Source organism: Blennius ocellaris (genome assembly GCF_963422515.1).
Source record: "Blennius ocellaris genome assembly, chromosome: 11".
Lineage (NCBI taxonomy): Eukaryota > Metazoa > Chordata > Actinopteri > Blenniiformes > Blenniidae > Blennius > Blennius ocellaris.
Window position 1 is genome coordinate 16,564,743 of NC_137660.1, and position 21,340 is coordinate 16,586,082.

The 21,340-nt window shown below is 38.6% G+C and overlaps 1 protein-coding gene across 1 annotated transcript in view; it reads left to right on the forward strand.

Annotated features, from left to right (window-relative positions):
• The window catches only part of shank3a (SH3 and multiple ankyrin repeat domains 3a), a gene marked incomplete at both ends in the record, with an annotated part of 139,172 nt that overhangs the window by 15,955 nt on the left and 101,877 nt on the right, over positions 1-21,340 (forward strand). The window contains 2 exons of the mRNA XM_080504868.1: positions 11,585-11,788; positions 14,874-14,945. Of these exons, the coding sequence (XP_080360994.1) occupies positions 11,585-11,788; positions 14,874-14,945 (276 nt within the window). The remainder of the gene's footprint in view (positions 1-11,584; positions 11,789-14,873; positions 14,946-21,340) is intronic.

Sequence of the window (21,340 nt, forward strand, 5' to 3'; positions counted from 1 at the left end):
CTTTATGTTTCTGAGGTCTCTACTATAATGCTGCTATAGCTCGAGGCCTTACATTACCAACAGATACCTTTGCTTGCTCACAACATGCCATTTCACCACAAATTAAACCCAACTATTCGTGTGCAATGGGCGGCATGAACCACGCACCATTGTCCATAATTAGGCAAAGTCCAGCCTCAGCATTTCCATGAGAATAGAGTGTGCAGTGTGTGTTCACGCAGTGCCTTTCAAGGTGTCTGATTCTTGATAGTAGCAATTAATCTGAGTTAATTGAATCAATGCCATTCTTGCCTTTTTTGTCTCAAGGGTGCGGGATGGTAATAGTGCCGATGTAAACCCTTGGGGGCAATGTTCATTGTGTGTTATGGCATTTGGAGATTTACCCGAGAGTCCACTTTGTATGCACCCATTGTTACTTTCCGATAATTAGGCTCGAGATTAACAGAGGGTTGTTCACAGCATTCACGTTGAAACCAAATATAACACATCAAGTCAAGATCTATGACTGTCTAATTCGATAACGGTGGGTGGTGCTGTCTGTGATGGACATAAATGGAGACATGCTGTGTTCTTATGAGTTTGGCCACAGCCAGATGTGCCCCTGTGATGTGTTTACTTGCAGCAGCAATGCTTCATGGTTGACTTGTCACATGCAGTGATTGGAATGGGGAGAGAAATAAAAGATGGGTGGTATTTGCGAGCACTACAATGCCATCACATATTTCATTGATGAGTGAAGGACGTTTAACATGTTTCTTCAAGGGGTGAGCAGGAAGCTAACATGACACATGTAAAGCTTGGATTCATAAAAGCCCCAACATGCTTGTGACAGCTGTCATGTCACAGTGATGGAGTCAGTCAGACTTATACAACAGTGTAAAAGGAGAGTTGAAGTGGTCATGGGAATTGATTCATTCAAATCATTATTGATTTTTAATATTTCAAATGGTATTTTTTTTCTTTTCTTTTCTTCTTCTTCTTCTTTTTTAAAAAAAATTATCTCCTTCCAGTATTTTGTGTGAACTGGATCACACCCCAGATAAACTATTTTCATGACGGCAAATATTCGAAACGGATAGTGTTTCATTTTGCATGTCTGCAAGACGCAATCTTCAGTGTGTCCTATTAGTAAATCAGCTACCGCTTATGTGTGTGGGCACAATATAAATTTTGCACCTCTTTCTTTTATGTGGAAACCTTTAGTAGACGAGGCCCTCAGACTTTCACTTAAGGACAGTTTGGAGTCACTAGTTAGCCTCAAATGGAGGATTTTGGACTACAGGAAGAAACTAGGACTGCACATTTGCATAGTGATTGGCTTTCTATTACTAACAGCAAGAAGGTCCCTGGATTGATGGATGGAGGAATCTGGTGAACATGTAGAAAATCCAGCACAGAGAGAACATGCAAACGCCACAGCCCAGCTCAGAATCTAACCAAGAATGTTCTTGCTTATGACTAAAAGAGTGTTTGGAGGTTCAATTTTAATACACACTTTTAATGATTTACAAAAGTATTTTGATGGAGATACAAAAAAAAAGCACTTAAAAATCTGTAAACATGGTTGTGTTCAGTTTGTGCGCACCTGCTAAAACACACATTAGGAAGCTTCATTAATAGGAGTTGGTGCATCGCTTTACATAAACCCATCAAACTATTACTCAAAGAACCAGAAGGATGCCTGGTCCTTTAAATGATGGCTATACTCCCTAATTCCTTCATGTGTATGCACTGCATTGGCACATTTATCTGAAGTGAAGTGACATGCTAATTCTTCAATGTTGTGGCATGAAGGTAATGTGTAACCTGACGCCACTAATGTCATGTTTAATATCAGATGGTGTTTGTCTCCTGTTACACTCTGGCACTCTTCTGATGAGGGTGTAGGATGGGCTTTCTTTGGCTTAACGTTTTTCCCCTTTAAAAACAGTTGTGGCATGTATTACTTTCTGAACTTTTACACCTTGTAAGATGGTCCTATAACCTTTTTAAGAGCAGCTGCAGATTGAACATTTGATCATTGACCCATATCAAAATTATATCGTCGGGCTGCGTGACTTCTCCAAACTTGTTACATCGTGTAGAATCTGGCAGATACTCCAGGCTACATTTAGAATTTAGAAGTACTATATTTGTTGTTTGATAAATATATTTGTTCGTTAAATGATACTTCTCGCTGTTGATTCATTATATAGAGCTCATGAATATGGAGGTCTTCAAGATCAAACGGTATTAGTTTATATCCCAGGGCAGCGTATCCCTGAAGGGCGCTCAGATTGAGACAAAAACATGCATCTGCTGTTGTTCTGGACTGCTGCCAAAAAGAACCAGTTGAGAGTATAAGAACAGACAGAGGCATTTAATTTGATCCGTCAAATAAACCCAAGGTGGACATGGATTGAATGATAGCGCACGCACTCACGCACACACGCGCACACACACACACACACACACACACACACACACACACACACACACACACACACACACACACACACACACACACACACACACACACACACACACACACACACACACACACACACACACACACACACACACACACACACACACACACACACCGCTGCCATAGTATCTGATAACTAAACGGTTTTAAACTCACCCGCTGCATAATGTGGTTTACAAGTGAGCCAACACATGTTTGCTCTATTTGTGATCTGTATTACCGTCTCCCTTTGGAGCTTTGGGTCGGACTCGTAGCTCTCCCCACCTCCAGTAGGAGGCTCAGCAGTGTTAATTAGTGCATATGTCATCTGGGCAGCGACAGCCAGAGGTCTTGGGAGATGAAGACACGGCTGTGTGAGAGTCATTACACTCCATCATCTCAGCACTTCTCCCTTCTTCTTTCACCACAATGCTTCACTCTTTCTTTCTCTTCTCTGTTGATGCATCACTTTGTGCTAAAAGGCAACAACAATACCCCTGTCTCCTCCTATTGATACTGGATGCCATCTGTGCCTTAAGAGATACGATAGTGATGTCCTCTATGCATCATCCTTGCTTACATCAGCACACACACACACACACACACACACACACACACACACACACACACACACACACACACACACACACACACACACACACACACACACACACAAAGTAGTTTTTGGGCTTTGGCTACAATTCCGTTGTCGTAATCACTTAAAGTGTACGTCTTGTGTTTGTACATACTCGCTTAACCTGTTTATACTTAAATGAGCTTGAATTCACGCTGGATTGTCTTTTATTTTCCCGTGATAGTGATGCCACCCATGCTGGACGCCAATTCTAAAATAGTCCTGACCTAATGTTTTCAGCATAGAGTTCAGTTTTTTTTTTTTTTTATATTATTATCTTAACATTTTTGTACTCAATCTTTTTTCCAGAGCTTTTGAGTTTAATAAAGAAAACCCAGGATATTTACCAACATGTTTAGTGAGTTATTAAAACCTTAATGCATTTATAAAGTTAAATCTCTGTAATATAAGTGCAAAGTCTTTAGAATAGGTGTGCAGAATGTTCCACTAAGCACAGACTGCTTTCAACTAGAATTAGTAAAACTAATATTTTGAGAAAATGTGTATTCATCACTCTATGAACGTGAGGGGTTATTTCTCAAATCTGTCACAAATTCACTAGGTTTTGGTTTTGTGAGATCAAATGTAAAGCTGGGCATTATTTATATTTATAATGAATTATAATATAAATATATATTCCATCCAATACAAGGCTTTGTAAATATACTGCATGGAATAAGGCAGTATATGAAGTTAGTGCCAACACTAACTTCATTGACCTTCTTTTCCCTTCTTTATACAAACTTTTCCCAGGTTAGGGTCCTGGGGTTTTGTAAACTTATCTGAACACACCATGGGTCCATCAAAGCAGTAAGTTACGCAGTCTTGCTGAAAATCACTGTAAAACACACTGCCTGCCAATTGCCCTAGATAGCATGCTTCTGGATAGTAGAGGAACGATGCCGTATCCAGACAAAACCCTGCAGACACAACAAAAACATACAAACTCCACACAGAAATGCCAATCAAGGCACTGGCTTAAACTGAGATCTTTTCGCTGTGTGCTTGGAGTGCGAACTGCTACCTTTTAGTTTATTGAACGACGCTATGCAATTTCCCCAGCCTGAAAGCCAGTAGGTTTGAACCAGGGGTATTTTTGCTTTGAGGTGTTAGTGCTAAATCACAAAAACAGCCTTGATTAAAGTCCCATAGTATGAGTTGCGGTTTTCTTCTTTTAGTAGATGTCATAGTTTAAAAAAAGACCTTTATTTGAGATAGTTAGATCCACAAGGAGAGGCTAATACCTTTTAAATCCTGTTAGCTTCATATCTCCTAACTCCCAATGATCCATATCTCGCTTCAAACTATTTCAAACGGTAATTAATTGAGATTACACAATCTTCTCTGTCTTCCTGTGCTCATTGTTCCGCCGTGTTCAACACATCTGAACCACAGCTTGTGTCACATTTCTTCACTGAAGCCTGTGTTCTCCTGTCCAATCATCCTACACTTAATGTGTCTAATTTAACCAGACAAAAGATCAAGGCGCCGCCTTTGATGAAAGAGTGTGAAAGCAGTGGGGAGGCTGAAGATATGAACGTTCCACGGTGTCAGATCTCAGTCAGGAGTGTGAATGAGTGTGATGTGGAGGTAAAGTGATAAACACAAAAGGCCACACTGGGTGTCGGGATACAAAAACACCAAAAACCTGGGATTCAGTATTTATGACAACTGCACCTTAAGTGCTGTGACCAGTCATGTCCCTGTGGTGTTGTGGGGACCTCTTATGTAACTCCTCATACATATACTTACTGCTGTATCTTCTGTTCTAATTCTGCTATTCTCACATCATGAACTAACCACAGCTCCCTATGGATCTTATTGTTCCCATTCTCGTCTGCAATCATTAAAGCGGGAATCTTATATTAAGATTATATGCCTCTGATGATTTCAAGGACATTTTCTTTTAGCAGTTACATTTGTACAATGTAAAAGAAATAGGTGTGTTTACAAACAGAAAGTAAAGAGTCCCTCACACAAATGTGTCCATGTTTAGGATCTGCAATGTGAAAATCGCACGCTTCGATCAAACTACATATCCAACATTTCAACATTTTTCTGGTCCACTTTTCATGCTTGTTTCTTTCTGTTATTTACGTTGGATTTGTTGTGACACTGTTATGGTGTGTGAGTGTAGGATCAAGACGAGGGCTTTACTCCTGGAGAATGTAGTCACACATGGCTGAGCACGGAACGCGAGAGTGGATGAAGACCCAGCGACCATTTCACTGAGGATTTACAGTACCTTTTTGACACACGCAGGTGCATTTTACTCACATGCATTTAATAGGTTTTGAGGATCTCCACACACTCAATTTGTGTTACATAATTTAGTTGCAAGGTTGTTGCACTCATGACTTGATTTAATTTGGCAAACTAGTAAAAAGGGTCCAAAACAGATAATCAAACATTAAAACAGATGCTTCCCCGTAAAAACACTTTTAAAAATTGATATTCTTGTAGAGTACTGCTGGAGAGAGGTGTTCCATAATTCAGGTAAATCTTCTGTGTGCTGGTTTCTGGGTTGTTTTCCTTGGTTTGGGGCAGAAGCTGCTTTTGTCACATGGCTATCCAACACAGTCGGATGAAAAAACAGAAACATCATTACCTCAGGCCGGAGCAGCAGATAGCTGTGCATCACCATAACAGCTGCTGCTTGTTTCCTCCTCATTTTTTTTAATAGGAATTTTTAATGCCAAATATTACAATAGCGCTACATATAATACAAATCACAAGATTAGCAAGTTCGTTCTGTCATATATTATAGTTATTGCGATATTTCTGATTAGACATTTGAAGAATTGTTGATTTCCGTAAAGTTTTGGTCGTTTGTTTTTGTAGCCCATACAGTTAATCAAATATATTATTTACTGATGCACACTGAAATGATTTATTGTTGTGTTATTCTCATTGTTCAATATAGAACTCTATTTGTTTTTTTAGTCATTGCAATATGTATGTTGTTTTTATGAATGATGCATCTTTTACCACATAGATATCGATTCCAATGACTTGCTCCATTATCGAGAAAGGTGATTGGAATTGAATATCTGACAGTTTTGAGGTGGAAAAACAAACAAAAAAAAAACTACATGGATTGCTCGCAATGAACACTTTTTTTCTTTTCTTTTAAATTGTTTAACATCCTCAGGACCACTTTGAGGTCAGCATCTTTCTCATCTTTCAAGAACAACTGGCCATTGGGGATTAAAGCTGCATGACCTATCTTCCAACAGACTAGAGGCAGCAGAAGCAGTTGTATTTCATTTATAATGTATGAAATGCATTTTTAAATACAATATTATGTGACGGAGCAGCAGTTAGCCACGCTTCACCGGTTGTTATATAAAACCGTCACATATCAAGATACCTTTAGAGAAACGATGGCTTATCTGAAGGACTAACAGTAAAAAGCCTACCAGTGTCTCACATTAGCACACCTACTGCTTCACCTCGTCTGGCAGGCATCCGTAGGTTTAGTCTCTGCAGCATAATCTTCTTAATGGGTCTTTTAGTGTCTGTTTTATTGCAAGTAATGAGCAGAAAATCCCTGAACTGTCGTTGGTTTCAGTTATTACTGGTTAAACAGAGTTTCTGGTTACTCATTTGCTCTCCCATCACCTGCGTCTTTTGTGAGTTAATAATATCTCGGCTCAATAGGGCAGCAGTGCTTTAAGACTGACACCTTCTTCCTGCTGTGTTAAATGACATGGTTATCCTTGTCATAATCCCATTTACTGTGGCAACAGCTCAGCATACATGGAGTAGATAGGTACTGTGGAAACATAGAAGGAATAAATCTTGTTTCAGTCGAGAAGAGTGGCAGTCCATTTTCTCAAAAAAACCATCTCCATCTTATGGTTTCTAGCATCTGAGCATTTCCAAAGTTTGTTTGGATTGTGCTGTCAGATTGTGTCCTTTGATAGACGTATGCACACACACACACACACACACACACACACACACACACACACACACACACACACACACACACACACACACACACACACACACAGGCCTTCAATGCAGACAATATGAATTGATATTCGTGTTTAATGACATTTTTCACTATCTCACTCTGCCCCATCACCCCGACCCTCAGGCTATGATTATGTAAACTCTATCGGTTTGTCTTCTCCAGTCATATATTGTCTTTTCCTCTCATTTCTTGAATGCTATTAGTAAAAGGAGAGATTAATTCATAGTTTACATTTTAGACTTTTTGAGGAAAGCCTGTTTTTCAGAGACACAACAAAATGAATAGCAAAACAATGTATACTTTGCTGACTCGCCACCTCTTGTTGGAACGAGGATTCCCATTTCGGATTTTTAAAAAAACAAGGAGGAGAGCACAAAATGGTATAATACTATGAGACTGTCTTTTCAACCCATTGTCACATAAACCTGACTGAGCTGTAACTCATAATGTTTGAGTAATTTTCTATGTCTGATTTAACTTTGAACAGTGATACTCTCTCTTAAACACCATGTTGAACCAAACTGGATTTTAGCTTTGGTTATTGTTGCAGATCCTTGTGGTATTTGCTACTCTGTTGCCCTGAGCACTTCTGTGCATATCCTTAATGTCTCTAAACCTTCTGTTATGACCTAATAGCTTACAAATGTCCTGCCATCGTCCTACACTCGAGTGCATTCGATATATTCTTTCTGCTCTGTTTTTCTCGTCGTTGTTTGTCTTGAGCACAGCCTGACGTTAATGGTTTTTAATTGGAACTCAAATTTATACAACAGTAATTGTAATATGATTTATGAAAGTGGTGTTTTTGTTGAACAGTGGCCGCCTTGCTGCCCACACTGCCATCAACAAAGTATAGTGATACCTCATGACTTTTTGGTTAATTGTACAAAACAAAAACAGAAACGGAGCAGCCTTACATGTGATTGATGAGCTAATCAAATATGTTTTGCGCAGGCAGTTGCAGTGTGACCTAAAAAAAAAATCATTTTGATTCATCTATTTAAACTTGCCAATTCCCCATCATTGTGTCGCCATTTGGTTTCTTTTTATTCATTTGTTTTGAGTTCTTGTTAGTTTCCCAGCATTTGTGACAAGTCACATATTATATGCATGGACAAGCAAACCAAAACAAACAATACTCGAAAAAGTAATAAAATACATTCTGAAGAGGCCTTTGAAAGCATTACTTCATTGGGTTACTGTATCAGTGTGAGCATCATCTTAAAATGTCATCATATCATGGTCAGTGTAATATCATGGTTCTCAATGAGGCAGAATTTTCGTTGAATGAGAAATCTTAGAGCTCTGTGGGTTGATTTTCATGAGTATTTATTCTTGCCTTCAACTGTTACAGAGGATTGATCAGTTGCAGTGAATTAAAAGAATCAGCTGATGCAACAGTTAGATGACAGATTTAAGAGTGATCAGGTCACATCACTGATGGTTGAAAGATTTTATGATCGAGGTTCAAAAATTTTTGTTTTTCTGAAATAAGCTTGAAATTTAATTCATTGTTTTATATAAAGTTCAGCTAGGTATTTTTATATTTTTATATTACTACAGAAAGGACTTTAGTTTATTTAAATCTATGACCTGATATATATATATATACGCTGACAAACGTAACCACCCCCACCACTAACAAGAAAATATAATACATTTAGAAATCAATTTCTATTTTTATAATTGTACTCCGGTTGTGTTGTACTCCATGCATGCATGGGTTTTCTCTCTGGGATTGTTTCTCTGCATTTGCCCTGTGCTGTTTCATAAACCTTTTATAGACTATATTCTCTTTTAGTATTTTAATATGTGTCAGTTTCTCCATCAAAAAAAAATCTCTTGGACAGCGTCCAGCCATTGATCTTTTATAAAGCATTTGCATTAAGTGAAGTTCTTGCTGATGGTCTTCATGCTTGCTTGTTTGCAAAAATTATTTTCAGCAAGTATGTGTCTTTTCTCATGATTGTGTCTTACCTCTAATCTCTCTCCTACATTTGATCAATGGGTAGAATGTAGTTGTGGAAGAAAATATCCAATTTAGTTTGTGAAATCATAATACAACATTACAGACAAGAAGAAAGACACAGCGACTCGGAATTATTAGAAATTAGAATAATTGCAGGGAGGTGAGTCATCGGTAATGAACTCTGATACGTTTACTTAAAACAAAAGCAGCCCTGCTTTTATTACAGTAATACGGTGGCACAGTGCTAACCTCTGCACCACTACGCTGCTGTATTCATATTCTCAGAGTTGACTGGCCAAGGCTGTATCATCTTCAGACTTCCATTTTATGTTTATTTGGGGCATTTGTATGTATTTTATCATGTTATTTCCTCCCTTTGTACCACTGAGAACAACTTGTTCAGGAATGCGTTAATGTGAATGTACATCTTGTGCCGTCACATTTAAAACTAAAATCAAGGTAAAGCACCACACAACTGATTAAATCTAACCTTGCAGAGGTTCATTATTTTTCCCCCACTTCAAATGGGTTGATTTCCAGCATTTGCATTCAAAGAAGAAAATTCAAAGTGTTCGCTGAGAGAGAGCTGTTTAAAAAGTGTTTCACTAGTAAAAAAACAAACACCCAATATCAGCAGGATGTTTTTCACATATACTGTAACCACTAATGGCCACTGGTCTATTTTTGGAATGAATGTTTTTGGTGCTCCTTCTTCATAAATAATAATCAATCTTTCAATTTCACTGCATGGGACTTTATGTTAGTATGACACAGAGGCAGACCTGAAAACGACACGTGCCTGGATTGACTGGTCAACTGATAACTGGAAAAATAAAAAAAAGTGTCTCAATCATTATAAACACGACAGATAATGAGTGAGCTTATTGAATGTTATTGAATGTCAAAAGTGGGCTATGTAAGGATTTCTAAGTACTTGAATTACTCATCAAGGTTCAACCCAATTGGAAAGCTTTAAATCTGGGTACAAATGATTAATTTCCTTCAAATTTGCTCCATATCATTATTTGTTGCCCAAGTGAATGGATTAAATTGTCTCTCATCTACTGCATTATGCAAATTTTTCAGAAGAGTTTATCATATTCAGGGCAGCTGCATGTTTGCAGTTCTCCATTACTGACCAGTAGACTGCCAGAATAGGAAATCGAGGTTGCTGTCCTGATCTGCAAGTAATCGTGTGCCTCACTACCAATCTTAAAATGTTGTCTGTTTGTCTCAAGGGAAGCGGGTTAAACAAAACCTACCTCCATTTCAAAAGTAATGGGAATGCCTCAGTGCCAGACATAGTTCTGATTACTTTGGTCCCTTCGCAACAAAATTATGTTCGCAACAGTCGGACACCTTTTATAAAGCCTGAAGCAGTACAGAAAGGACTCACTTTAGTCATTGTTAGTGAACTCATACATATTTTAAAACTCCAACTCTGTGGTAATACTCTGCCAATTATGCATACTCCTATGACATTTGACCCACAGATTTTGTAATGGTTTATTTTGCCACTTTTCATCGGGTCAAAAGTTAATGCTTCGGATATTTGCATGCAATGATTATATTGTATTGCTATGAGAAAGAAAAAAAAAAGTCTTTCCTCTACACTTGTTTCTTGGAGTTAAAATTAAAGTGCAGAATTGGAGCATTGAGGTTTAGAAGGCAATATAGCAATTGGCAGTGATTGATTGAATGGTCATGGATCTGTCTGTCTATGTGTCTGACTCTCTCTCTCTCTCTCTCTCTCTCTGCTCTGTAGCTTAGGCTCCACAATGTGGTAACTGGAGGGAAGTGCTCTGCCCTCATCACAACCCTCCACTCGCTACTCTGAGCCAGATAGTTTTAAAGTAGACAGTTTGCATTGTTTGCATATTAAATTAAATGTAATCCACTAATAGTTAACTGTTGGCTTAAACTATTTAGAGGGACTGCAGAAGTGATATCTCAAAGATGTATTTGAGTGCGCGGTGTGCTTTGCATATTGTATATGGTTATTAATGTACCACATTTCTCCCACCGGAATCCAGACTGTGACCTGGTGTAGCTCTTGTATATTGTGTTGCTTAATTTTACAAGAATGAATAATGCACACTCATGTAGATACACATTTATGATACTAAAAAAAGGGGTTTCAGCAAGATAAGAACATGCTGTCAAACGTTTTTGCTTAGAATACAGTTTTGTTTAGTTTACTGTAATAACTACCACTGGCTCTTCAGATGACCTTCAGATGAAAACTAATGGCTAATGATAAAATGCCACTATACCTATGAGAGTTGCTTGTCGTAAGAAAAAAGCTTTTTTATTCTGCCTCAGGCGTGACAATGAAGGTGTAATACTCTTTTAATGTCTCTCGGTTGTAGCAGGCTCTTTTATGACTGGTATGATAATACAAGGACGATTTTCTTGCCACTGAAATTTTGAGATATCAGTGAAATCCTATCAGGGAACTGTCACTCCTCAATCTCTTTGTTTTCCTCCATTTAAAATGGAACATATGATTGTCAGAAAAATGACACATGCTTCGCCTCTTTGCTCTTGTCTCTGCAGAAATGTATGAAATTCAATGTGGATGCTCCAATCTGGCGGTCCAAGCAGAGAATCCTGTGCACTCTCAACCAGAGCCTGAAGGATGTACTCAACTATGGCCTATTCCAGCCGGCTTACAACGGCAAGGCTGGCAAGTTTCTGGATGAGGAGAGACAGCTAAGGGAATATCCCTTCCCATCCATTGCTCCTGTACCTTACCTGGAGGTAGGTGTGCACCATGTGTATGTATGAGGCTATAAAGAATGTCACTAAACACGAATATCAATTCATATTGTCTGCATTGAAGGCCTGTGTGTGTGTGTGCGTGTGCGTGTGTGTGCGCTCGCTTTGTCTCCTTCCAAATAACTATTATTGTCATAACACTTTTATAATTATATTTCCTTCAATCTTTTGGTTGTTTTTAATTAAGCACCTTCATATATAAAGTTGCAAGATAAGGTTTGTAATAAATATAAGGTTTGCTCACAACAAGAGACAATCAGTAGTTGCTAAGTGCAGCCTTTTGTACTTTTAGCCTTTAGTTGGCAAAGGAGAATGACCCCCCCCTCCCCCCCTCCAGTAGCTAGTGTATTATGACGGTGACCTTCTTGTACAAAACATGAGGGTGCCTGAGGTCATATTCTTTCATAAACACGTTTCACGTTCTTGTTGTTCAATTAATTTCTGCCCATTGCCACTGAAGTGTGCCGGTGCTGGCATGACGCCGTGCAAACGTGTGCACATGCACTTCACTGCTTTACACTGCAGCTGAGGGTGTGTATGAATCATTTTAGGCACAATCTATGTTTTGTCTGTCATGATTTGTCAGTCAAACCTTGTGGCAATAATGCTGCACTCGGTGACAGCGTGTTGTCTGTCTTCTCCTTGAGATAATTGTGGTTCTTGTCCATCATGGTTCTGTGATCTGGGAGAATCACAGGTATTTAGAGTTATTTCACTTTACAGGCAGCGGTGTAATTTTAGGAAAGTAAAATCTTTGGAGTAGGAAATTTGGGGGGGGGGGGGATATCATTGCAAAGTTCCGCACATTGCTTTAGGAGATTGTAGATTGTGAATAAAACCTGATGGAATCTAATGTCTCTGTTAAAGGATTAAATTCAGTGGAGCAGCAGTTTGAAATGGCATCTCTTGATATCATAAATGTCAGAGACGGGTGGCGTGCCATTTAGAGCGAGAGTTATGATATGCTAATGGCACAGGCCTGACATAACAATATTTAGAAGCCAATAAAATAACAGAAACTATTCACACAATTGTGTTTTAGGCATAGCTTTCATTATTGTCTATGCTCTGTCTGAACTGAGCATTTTATCTGTTGTTTCTCTTCCCTCAAGTTACCAGTTTGACTTTCAAAAGCTTACAGTGCAGCTGTACAGGCGCCGACACGGCTCCTGATCAGCTTTTGTATTTGAGTGTGTTGTGTGGTTTGGAGACCTGCAGTTATTCCCTCAGGCCAGCTTGTAGATCATTGACAGGTCTGGATTAGCAGCTCAAAATCCTTCTGACTTATTGAAGACTTTGCATTGGTGGACAGTCAGATGTGAACATGCTGACACACCTCCAGGCATTTTTCTATCTTTGTTAGATCATTCAGTGACACACATACGTTCCCTTGGCTGCACACTGTAATCTTAACCTCAGCAGTAAGTAGCTGTCTCTAAATGTTTTATTTACCAATGCCTGCCCTTAGCCCATATGTGACGACCAGCATAAATGTCCTCACAGCTACGCTTGCACTCCTGCACACATGTGCATATCCAGTGTGTCTAAATGAATGTGCGTGTGCTCAGACAGATTCCAAGAGACCGGAGGTACCCTGTGAGTCCTGGGCAACGAAACTCGCAAAACTTTGAAAGCTATTACAGCCTGTCAGAGTTCAGTAAATCTTGTGCACTAAACAAGCAGTTTTCAGCAGACCTAATGAATCGAATGATCCGGCATTTGACAAGTTGGGAAATTGTATCAGAGCGGAGTGGCGCTGAATCACTAACCCATTTGGCAGCAGTCAAAGCACAAGAGTCTTATCCCTTTTGAGTAACCATCATAATAAAGCATCAAAACATCTTTTTAACACTCCTTTAGAAATGCTGTTTGAATTAGATTGATGGGCACAATACAAATGTTTGCGGGTATTTGAACAATATGCTAATTTCTGCTCACATACTAATTGAGGATTGTGATGTTATTGACATGGTTATAAAATGCCATAATTATTTGTTGGTTAATTTCCTAATTTATTGACTTTCGGTGACAAAAGCAAGCTGTTTGTTCCTTCTCATTCCCTTTATTATTATTATTATTATTATTATTATTATTATTATTATTATTATTAAACCCAACCCCCTTACTTAAATAAACACAGCTGACCTCAATATATCATTTGAAGAAACTAAACCTAATAAGTTAAATAATCATGAGGTGAAAGCAATTTTAAAAGAGAATAATGCATTTGTCAAGGTATAACCCTGTGCACGTCAAGTTTGTCATGGCCTTCATCTCTTGGTGGACCCTTTTCAAAAATTGCTTTGAAACCTTTTTTATTATCATTGAACAGGTTTTTTTTGTTTTTTGTAGCTTCTTAATACAGTTGTAGTTTCTTAGTATATTTGATAAATGTATTACCTCCTTTTAGTAGGTTCCCTCAATTTGCACAACTTCCCTCACAAGAACCCCCCCAAATGCCACAAAGTGCATTTAACTTCGTCAAATAGAAAACTGGCAACTAAATTACGTTTTTTCTTTGACCAGAGACAAAAAGTTACAGTATCCTGGAGGGATTGAAAAATTATTCCACTGTAATGAATGAAGTCACTTGTATTTTTAATCTTTCAACCCTTGGAGCCGTGCTTTGTTGGTGCCTTTTTTATTTTTAGTTGAGACTGGAAATCTTTTTCTTTGTTGTTTTGCAATCGATTCTTTATGCACAAGCTTCAAAGAGGTCAGTTTTCAAGCAACATGTAATATATGGAAAAGATAAGAACGAGACAACCATGTACAGATAAATAGCTTCTCCTTAGATGTCACTCAAAGTTTATTGAGTCAGAACTCTCATTTACTTTCTTCCTCCCGTCTCCCACTTCCTCTCTCAAAAGGCAAACTCATATCGGATGAATTATTTCACTCAGTATGGTCTTTTGAGAAGCTGATACTGACATTTTTCTTTATTTAAATGACTTTTAATATATGTGCACCCATATGTTTCTGGTCTGGTACTTTTGTGAGACTGCCAGTGCACAAATGCAAGGAAAGGAAAACTTAATATTAATATAAACTTGTATTTATGTTGCAGTTTCGCTATAAGAGACGTGTCTACACTCAGACTTACCTGGACGAAAAGCAGTTGTCTAAGCTCCACACCAAGGTAAGACCTGTGCCCTCTCTTATTTTGACATGACATTATGTGCAGCTTTTGTGAAGTGAGTGAAAGCCTTGTGTGAATTCCACAAAATATTTGCGACTCATAATGTATCTGCGAGAAGAGGTACCACTACAACTTGGAATGAGAATTGTGCATTTCCGGACATGGGTTGGATACAGACGGTTGTGCACTTTTGTGTTCTTCTTTTTCTAATGTTGGTTTCACACGGACCCCGGAAACCCACTAATCTTGACTTTGCTTTATCTTGCTGTCTTTTGTCGCCTCTGTGGTGACGTCACTAATGTCATGATATCAGAATTTGCAGGTGAAAATAATGTTTCAAAAGTTGGACAGTTAATAAACTGCTTATATTCACATTCACGGGGTGGAATTTTAAATGTGACACTTGAGCTGAACACCATTAGTTAATATTTTGTTCCAAATCTCTCTGTGAAGATGTGTCTGTTGCTGGTTAATTTATTAAAAAAATAAAAAATAAATACAAAACCCTGCACATTTCTCTGTTCAGTTCATGCAAACCAGTGTATCAGAAACTGTGATCTCAGACACAAGGCAACACGATAAATGTATTTCAAATGTGAATCAAACCCGTTTTTGCTGCGAAAACACCTCAAAATCTGTAACAGAACATCAAGGTCATCGTAGCTTCTCATTTTTCCAGTCAGAGGCGTCACATTTCAGATTTTTATGGTTAAATGTGCCGAGAAGTCTCCTTTAAAAGTTTCTCTTGTCTCATTTTTCTTGTCCCATGGTGAAAATACAACCTGATAAATCAATGTTCTGCTGTTATATTCAGAGTTGATATATGTGTTACATTAACATTACACACTAAGAAGACTGATGCAATCTCTATACACTGTCTGTTGAAACAATGGAGAACGGGTGATAGATTAGGAAATTGGCTGAAGCAGAAACTCGGTGTGGACAACTATTGGACAGGTAGATATTTGAAGTCTGTGTGGCTTTTGGGTGTATTTTTGTATCTAAGTATGGTTGTAATAGAGAAGTAAAAGCATTTGTATCAAACCCCATTGGAAGTTACATGAGGCACAATTAATAGTGTGAGCAGTTATCAATAATCAGCTATTGGGCAGTAAAAATGTAATACTCCACTTGATTAAAGAAAAAGCTAACGGGCATGTGCTACTTTTTAATAAAACTGTTCAAATATGATGCCTTAAATCATAATGGCATGGAAAAAAAGGATAAAGCAAAATGACACAAGCCACCATTACAACGGGTGTGTGACAAATGTTATTTGGTATGCTTTTCCTTGTGAGAACATTTTACCAGCTTATTGCTGCTTTAGCTTTGTAGACAGCCTAATCTTTATCCCATAATACAAATTGATGGTATTGTTAATGCTGGTAATGGAGTTTAGGGAGCAAAATGGTGTGCTGCATGAAGTGGTTTAACACTCATGATTGGCTGAATGGCTGTAAGTAAAACATTATAAAGCTGTTAACTTTGGTTTCCTAGTTTGTTCATTGTAGTTAAATTTAGTTTCAGGGCGACACTTAAAATTTTGATCCAGAAGTAAAATACCATTTGTACACACAGTTTTAGTCGCAGTTCAAACAATATTTAAACTGGTGATTTTTGTGTCGTTTTGACCCTCTGCGGTGTACAGTCCTAATGCCACAAATAGGTGAGATGTGTTGAGGTGTAAAAAAAAAAGAAGAACTTTATCTATCTATATCTACATCTACATCTACATCTACATCTACATCTACATCTATGTCTATCTCTCTCTATATATATCTTTTTTTCTTTTTTCTTTTCTGAAATGATCCAAAACTTTACCTTCAACATTGAACATGTCGTCTATTTTTGCATGAAATATGGAAATGAGGCTATATTCTTGGTCAAGTAGTGTTCTCATGTGCTGCTGAGCATGGCAGGGAGAAAGACAACGGGAACGAGTGAATGAGATGGAGATGTAGAAAGCGGGAATGGGGATGACTCATACTCTCAGAAATTTTCTCACTCTTTGCTTAACCAGTCTGGTGGGAGCTGCTTCCATCTGCTTCTGTGCTACATTACTATGACAAAGTATGAGTGACTGGTGCTTAACTGATGTACTCAGCCAAGATCAGTGTCTGCCCAGCCACAATTTAGGTGGTAATTTAATTTGACACTATCATCCCTACATACAGCTTTCATTGTGATTGACCTGCCTCACGGGTCACTGGAACAGTGACGGGGAAAACACCTTTACTGCCTCCGTGTATTACAAACAATAATATGTGAATTGTCTGGGATTGTCCCAGTTTTTTGTTTTGTTTTATTTTAGCACTGAGCCATTGAGGGCATTTCAGTCTTTGGGAGATCAAATTCAGATGCTTCTTCATTGCAGTAAATGCAGATGGACACTAGTTTTTGACCCTATTTTACTGAAGGATTTAAGTTACAAAATCAGTGTGCTCTGCCTTTGTCATGTTTTTCATAGTTCTGATGAATGCACATGCTTAATTTTTCCTGATACAATGCAGTTGTTGAATATTAAAAGCAGGTTTCTGTCTAGACAGTTGTGGTAAAAAAAAAAAAAAAAAAAAAGTTGTATCCTCTGCATCAGTAAAGATTAGCTCCAACCAAGTGTGGCTGCAAAGATATAGAGCAACGGGTGTGTATATCGCCTGCTCCTCTCCTCCCGTGATATTACATTTTCTGTCGCAGGCAAACAACTTAAAGATTTAAAAGGGAAATCCTGCTATGAGAGGCTACTGCAGCCTCTGCACTCATGATGCTCACCATTCAACCAGCGGCCCACTATCCTGTAAGGCAGAGGGGTCAAGCATTAGCCTACTTTACTAGTACGGAGTTTATTAGCTGCAGGCTAACGTTTAAAATGAGGTCATACTTTATAGGATTTTCCCATTCATTTTTCTATTTGCCTGACCGGATAAGACCTTGTCACTGGCAACTGTCCTGGTTAACCATGCATGGTAGCTTCATGGAAACTCTACATAGTATACATTTAGAAAAAAAACTGTGTGTCCATGGGTATTCAGTGTGGGCTGGTGACCATGTGAGAGGCAGGCCTGCAGAAAGAGGGGCTTTCATGCAATGTGACAAAGGGCTTCCAGTGATAGGGAAAACAGTTTTTTAATGAGTTGCCTTTTAAAGCTTCCCCATCCAACTCTCTTATTGTTAATCTCAGATTTCATTTCTCCATTTTCAGAAGAGTGAACAAAAGTGGATCACAATATATTTAATATAGATAAATATCAACCCTTTTTTTAAAACTTCATGAAACCTGCATTCCAGAAAAGAATGAACACTTCCTCACAACACCAGCCCTCGTTGTGTTATTTATGACATGTGGAATTAAAACTGCTTGCCTGAGGCTCAGTGGTGTAAATCTATGGGATTTTGTGAGAAATTGCGCTGTGAAATGTGCAGGTTTTTTGGGGGGATATTTCAGACTTCCGGAGCCAATCAAAATGATATACGATGTAAATAAAATGAAATGTATTGGTTGATCCAAAAAAAGATGAATTTTGATCTTCAGTTCTGCATAAGAAGGATGTGATTTTTGAGATGAAATGTTTAGAAGTTTCACCCTCTCGGAAACTTTTGCACTATTTCACCGTGATAAGAATAACGGGTGCATCTCACAAAATTATCATATAACAGAAACACTGTTTGATTAAAGTCAAACAGTAACATGTTTATATATTTTTAATGTATTTCACACAACCTGAACAATTTCAACTCTTTATTGTTTCACACTTTATAATCTGATATTGTTGGTCGTGAATATAAAGACATACAGTGTCCCAATAATATTTTGTTTGATAATAGAATTGAAATGAAGGTTTTGAGTTTATAGAAGTATATATAAAAATGTACAACATTTTCATTGATGTGTGTGTGTGTGTGCGTGTGTGTGTGTGCGTGTGCGTGTGCGTGTGCGTGTGCGTGTGCGTGTGCGTGTGTGTGTGCGCGTGTGTGTGTGTGTGTGTGTGTGTGTGTGTGTGTGTGTGTGTGTGTGTGTGCTCATGAAAAGCCTCCGAGCACAATGTCAGAATGAGGGAATCTCTGACATGCTGTTGTCATAAATGATCTGTGAAATAAAATTGTCAAATGTGCTGGATCTTGAGCTGTTTGGTCCAAAAATGATACACAACTGCGATTTCATGCTAGAAAGCCATATTGCAACATTCTCACCCATAATCACATAGTGCATACTATTGCTAGTCCTCCTACACTGAGCCTTTTGTGTCATTGTGCTCAGCTTTTTTTGTGTTCATGAATGGGAATTCCTGCATTATTTTTAATTTATTATAAAACCACACAGAAATTGTTGCTGATTGCAAATGTGAGATTGTTATGAAATGCCAGATCCCACATCACTTGGACCATTCAATCAATGTGATGTTATTGCAGTTATTGAAATTTGATGTGGGATTTCCACATAAAGACACACATACACTCAGACAAACATGCTCTTATACAACTGCATGGCACAGGATAAGAGAATGTTTGCAGTGGGTAATCCTCACACACAAAATTCCCCTTATGGATAATCCTCTGAAAGAAAGAAAAATGTAGTGCTTTGAAGAAAGTGGAAAACTATCTGTGTGGAAACAAAAACACTCAACATGTATTCAAATACAAGCAAAAATCTTGGGATTCATTTTGTTTAATTTTTTTATTTCAGTACTACATTGCGTTATTGGTGCTATTGGTATAATTTGAGGCACTAAAATAGTAGTAACATATCTTATTCTCCTGAAAATAAAATACAAAATAAAATAAAATACATTTGAACCCTTTTTTTTCTTTTTTAAATGAAAACTTTGAAAGGCGTTAACTATCTATAACTATAAATCCAGAATGTATAGCAGAGAGATATGCTGGATCACACAGCGTTGTATGAATGATGGTGAATTTGTAGAAGTGTACTTTATTTTATGATGTTCGTCGTGTATTTCATGGTATTCCAAATGTGGATTTGTTTTATTCAACTATTTTCTGTTGACGGTAATTTTATCAAGTGAAAGACGTGAAACCATGGCAATCCAACATAATTTCAAATGTTATGACCCTCAGTTTACCATGTTATTGTAACATCAGGAATTACATGAACTTCCTACAATATGTGTGATTTTCTTTCTCTGTAGATAGCTCTGTCGTCCATCAATTATATACCACACCCACTTCTCTTGTCCGAGTGTGGTTTTCCCTTCTTCTATCTTTGCACTTTCTCTCCTCCCTCTATTTTCCCCTCCCTCCCCTCCTGCTCTCTCTCTCTCTCTCTCTCTCTCTCTCTCTCTCTCTCTCTCCAGTTTTCCACAAAATCACTGCTTACCATCTCTTCATCTGTCTGCGCGTGCACAGAATTTTTCCTGTGTCCTGGTTAGATGACCGTTTGAGTGACCATGTGAGTGCACGTGCTGCTTGGACAAGACGAGAGGTAGTAAAGGAGAAGAGGAGGAGAGTGGACGAGGAGGGGGAGGAGGAGTAAGGAGGAGGGAGAGGGGCGGCTGGATATGGCCATGTGGAGTATGTTGTGGCATTCAAGCCGTAGTTGACCTATGGGACTGCGTGTGTGATGCTGGAGTGCGTCCATGTGTGTGTGAAATGGGATCCGTTCTGGGCAGAAGACAACCGGCTGAGAAAAAGAGAAGAAAAACTAAAGGAGCCAGGAAGGCCAGGCTCAATAGTAAGGTACCCCAGTTGCTTTCATCATCTCTTTAATTTCTTTTTGGCATTTCCACGTGTGAGAACAAAACCCTGACCACCACTACTGTCTCATTGTTTTTCATACTATCTATCTGCAATTATTCACTAACAGCCCCCAGCCCATCCCGACATACCTGTCTGTGCTCTCGCTGGCTCTCCTTCTCTGTGGCTTTGGATCTGTTGTTATGCTCTGCTGCATGTTGGCTGCAAGCGGAGCTGGTGCAGTCTTGTCTGAAACCCTGACAGAATGCTAATGTTTTTCTCTGCACTGGTTCAGTTACTCACTGTGGGCTTGCATCTGTGTGTGTGTGTGTGTGTGTGTGTGTGTGTGTGTGTGTGTGTGTGTGTGTGTGTGTGTGTGTGTGTGTGTGTGTGTGTGTGTGTGTGTGTGTGTGTGTGTGTGTGTGTGTGTGTGTGTGTGTGTGTGTGTGTGTTGTTCTCACGCGTGTGTTTATGTGAGATGATATTTTGGTGTCTGTGTCCAGCTGTGAAACAGTGTGACTGGTTGTGTTTTATTATCTGATCTCAACGTAAGGTAAACATTTGTAGATGCGTGTGTGTGTGTGTGTGTGTGTGTGTGTGTGTGTGTGTGTGTGTGTGTGTGTGTGTGTGTGTGTGTGTGTGTGTGTGTGTGTGTGTGTGTGTGTGACTGACACATGCATAATGTGATCCCGTGTATGCGTGTGAAA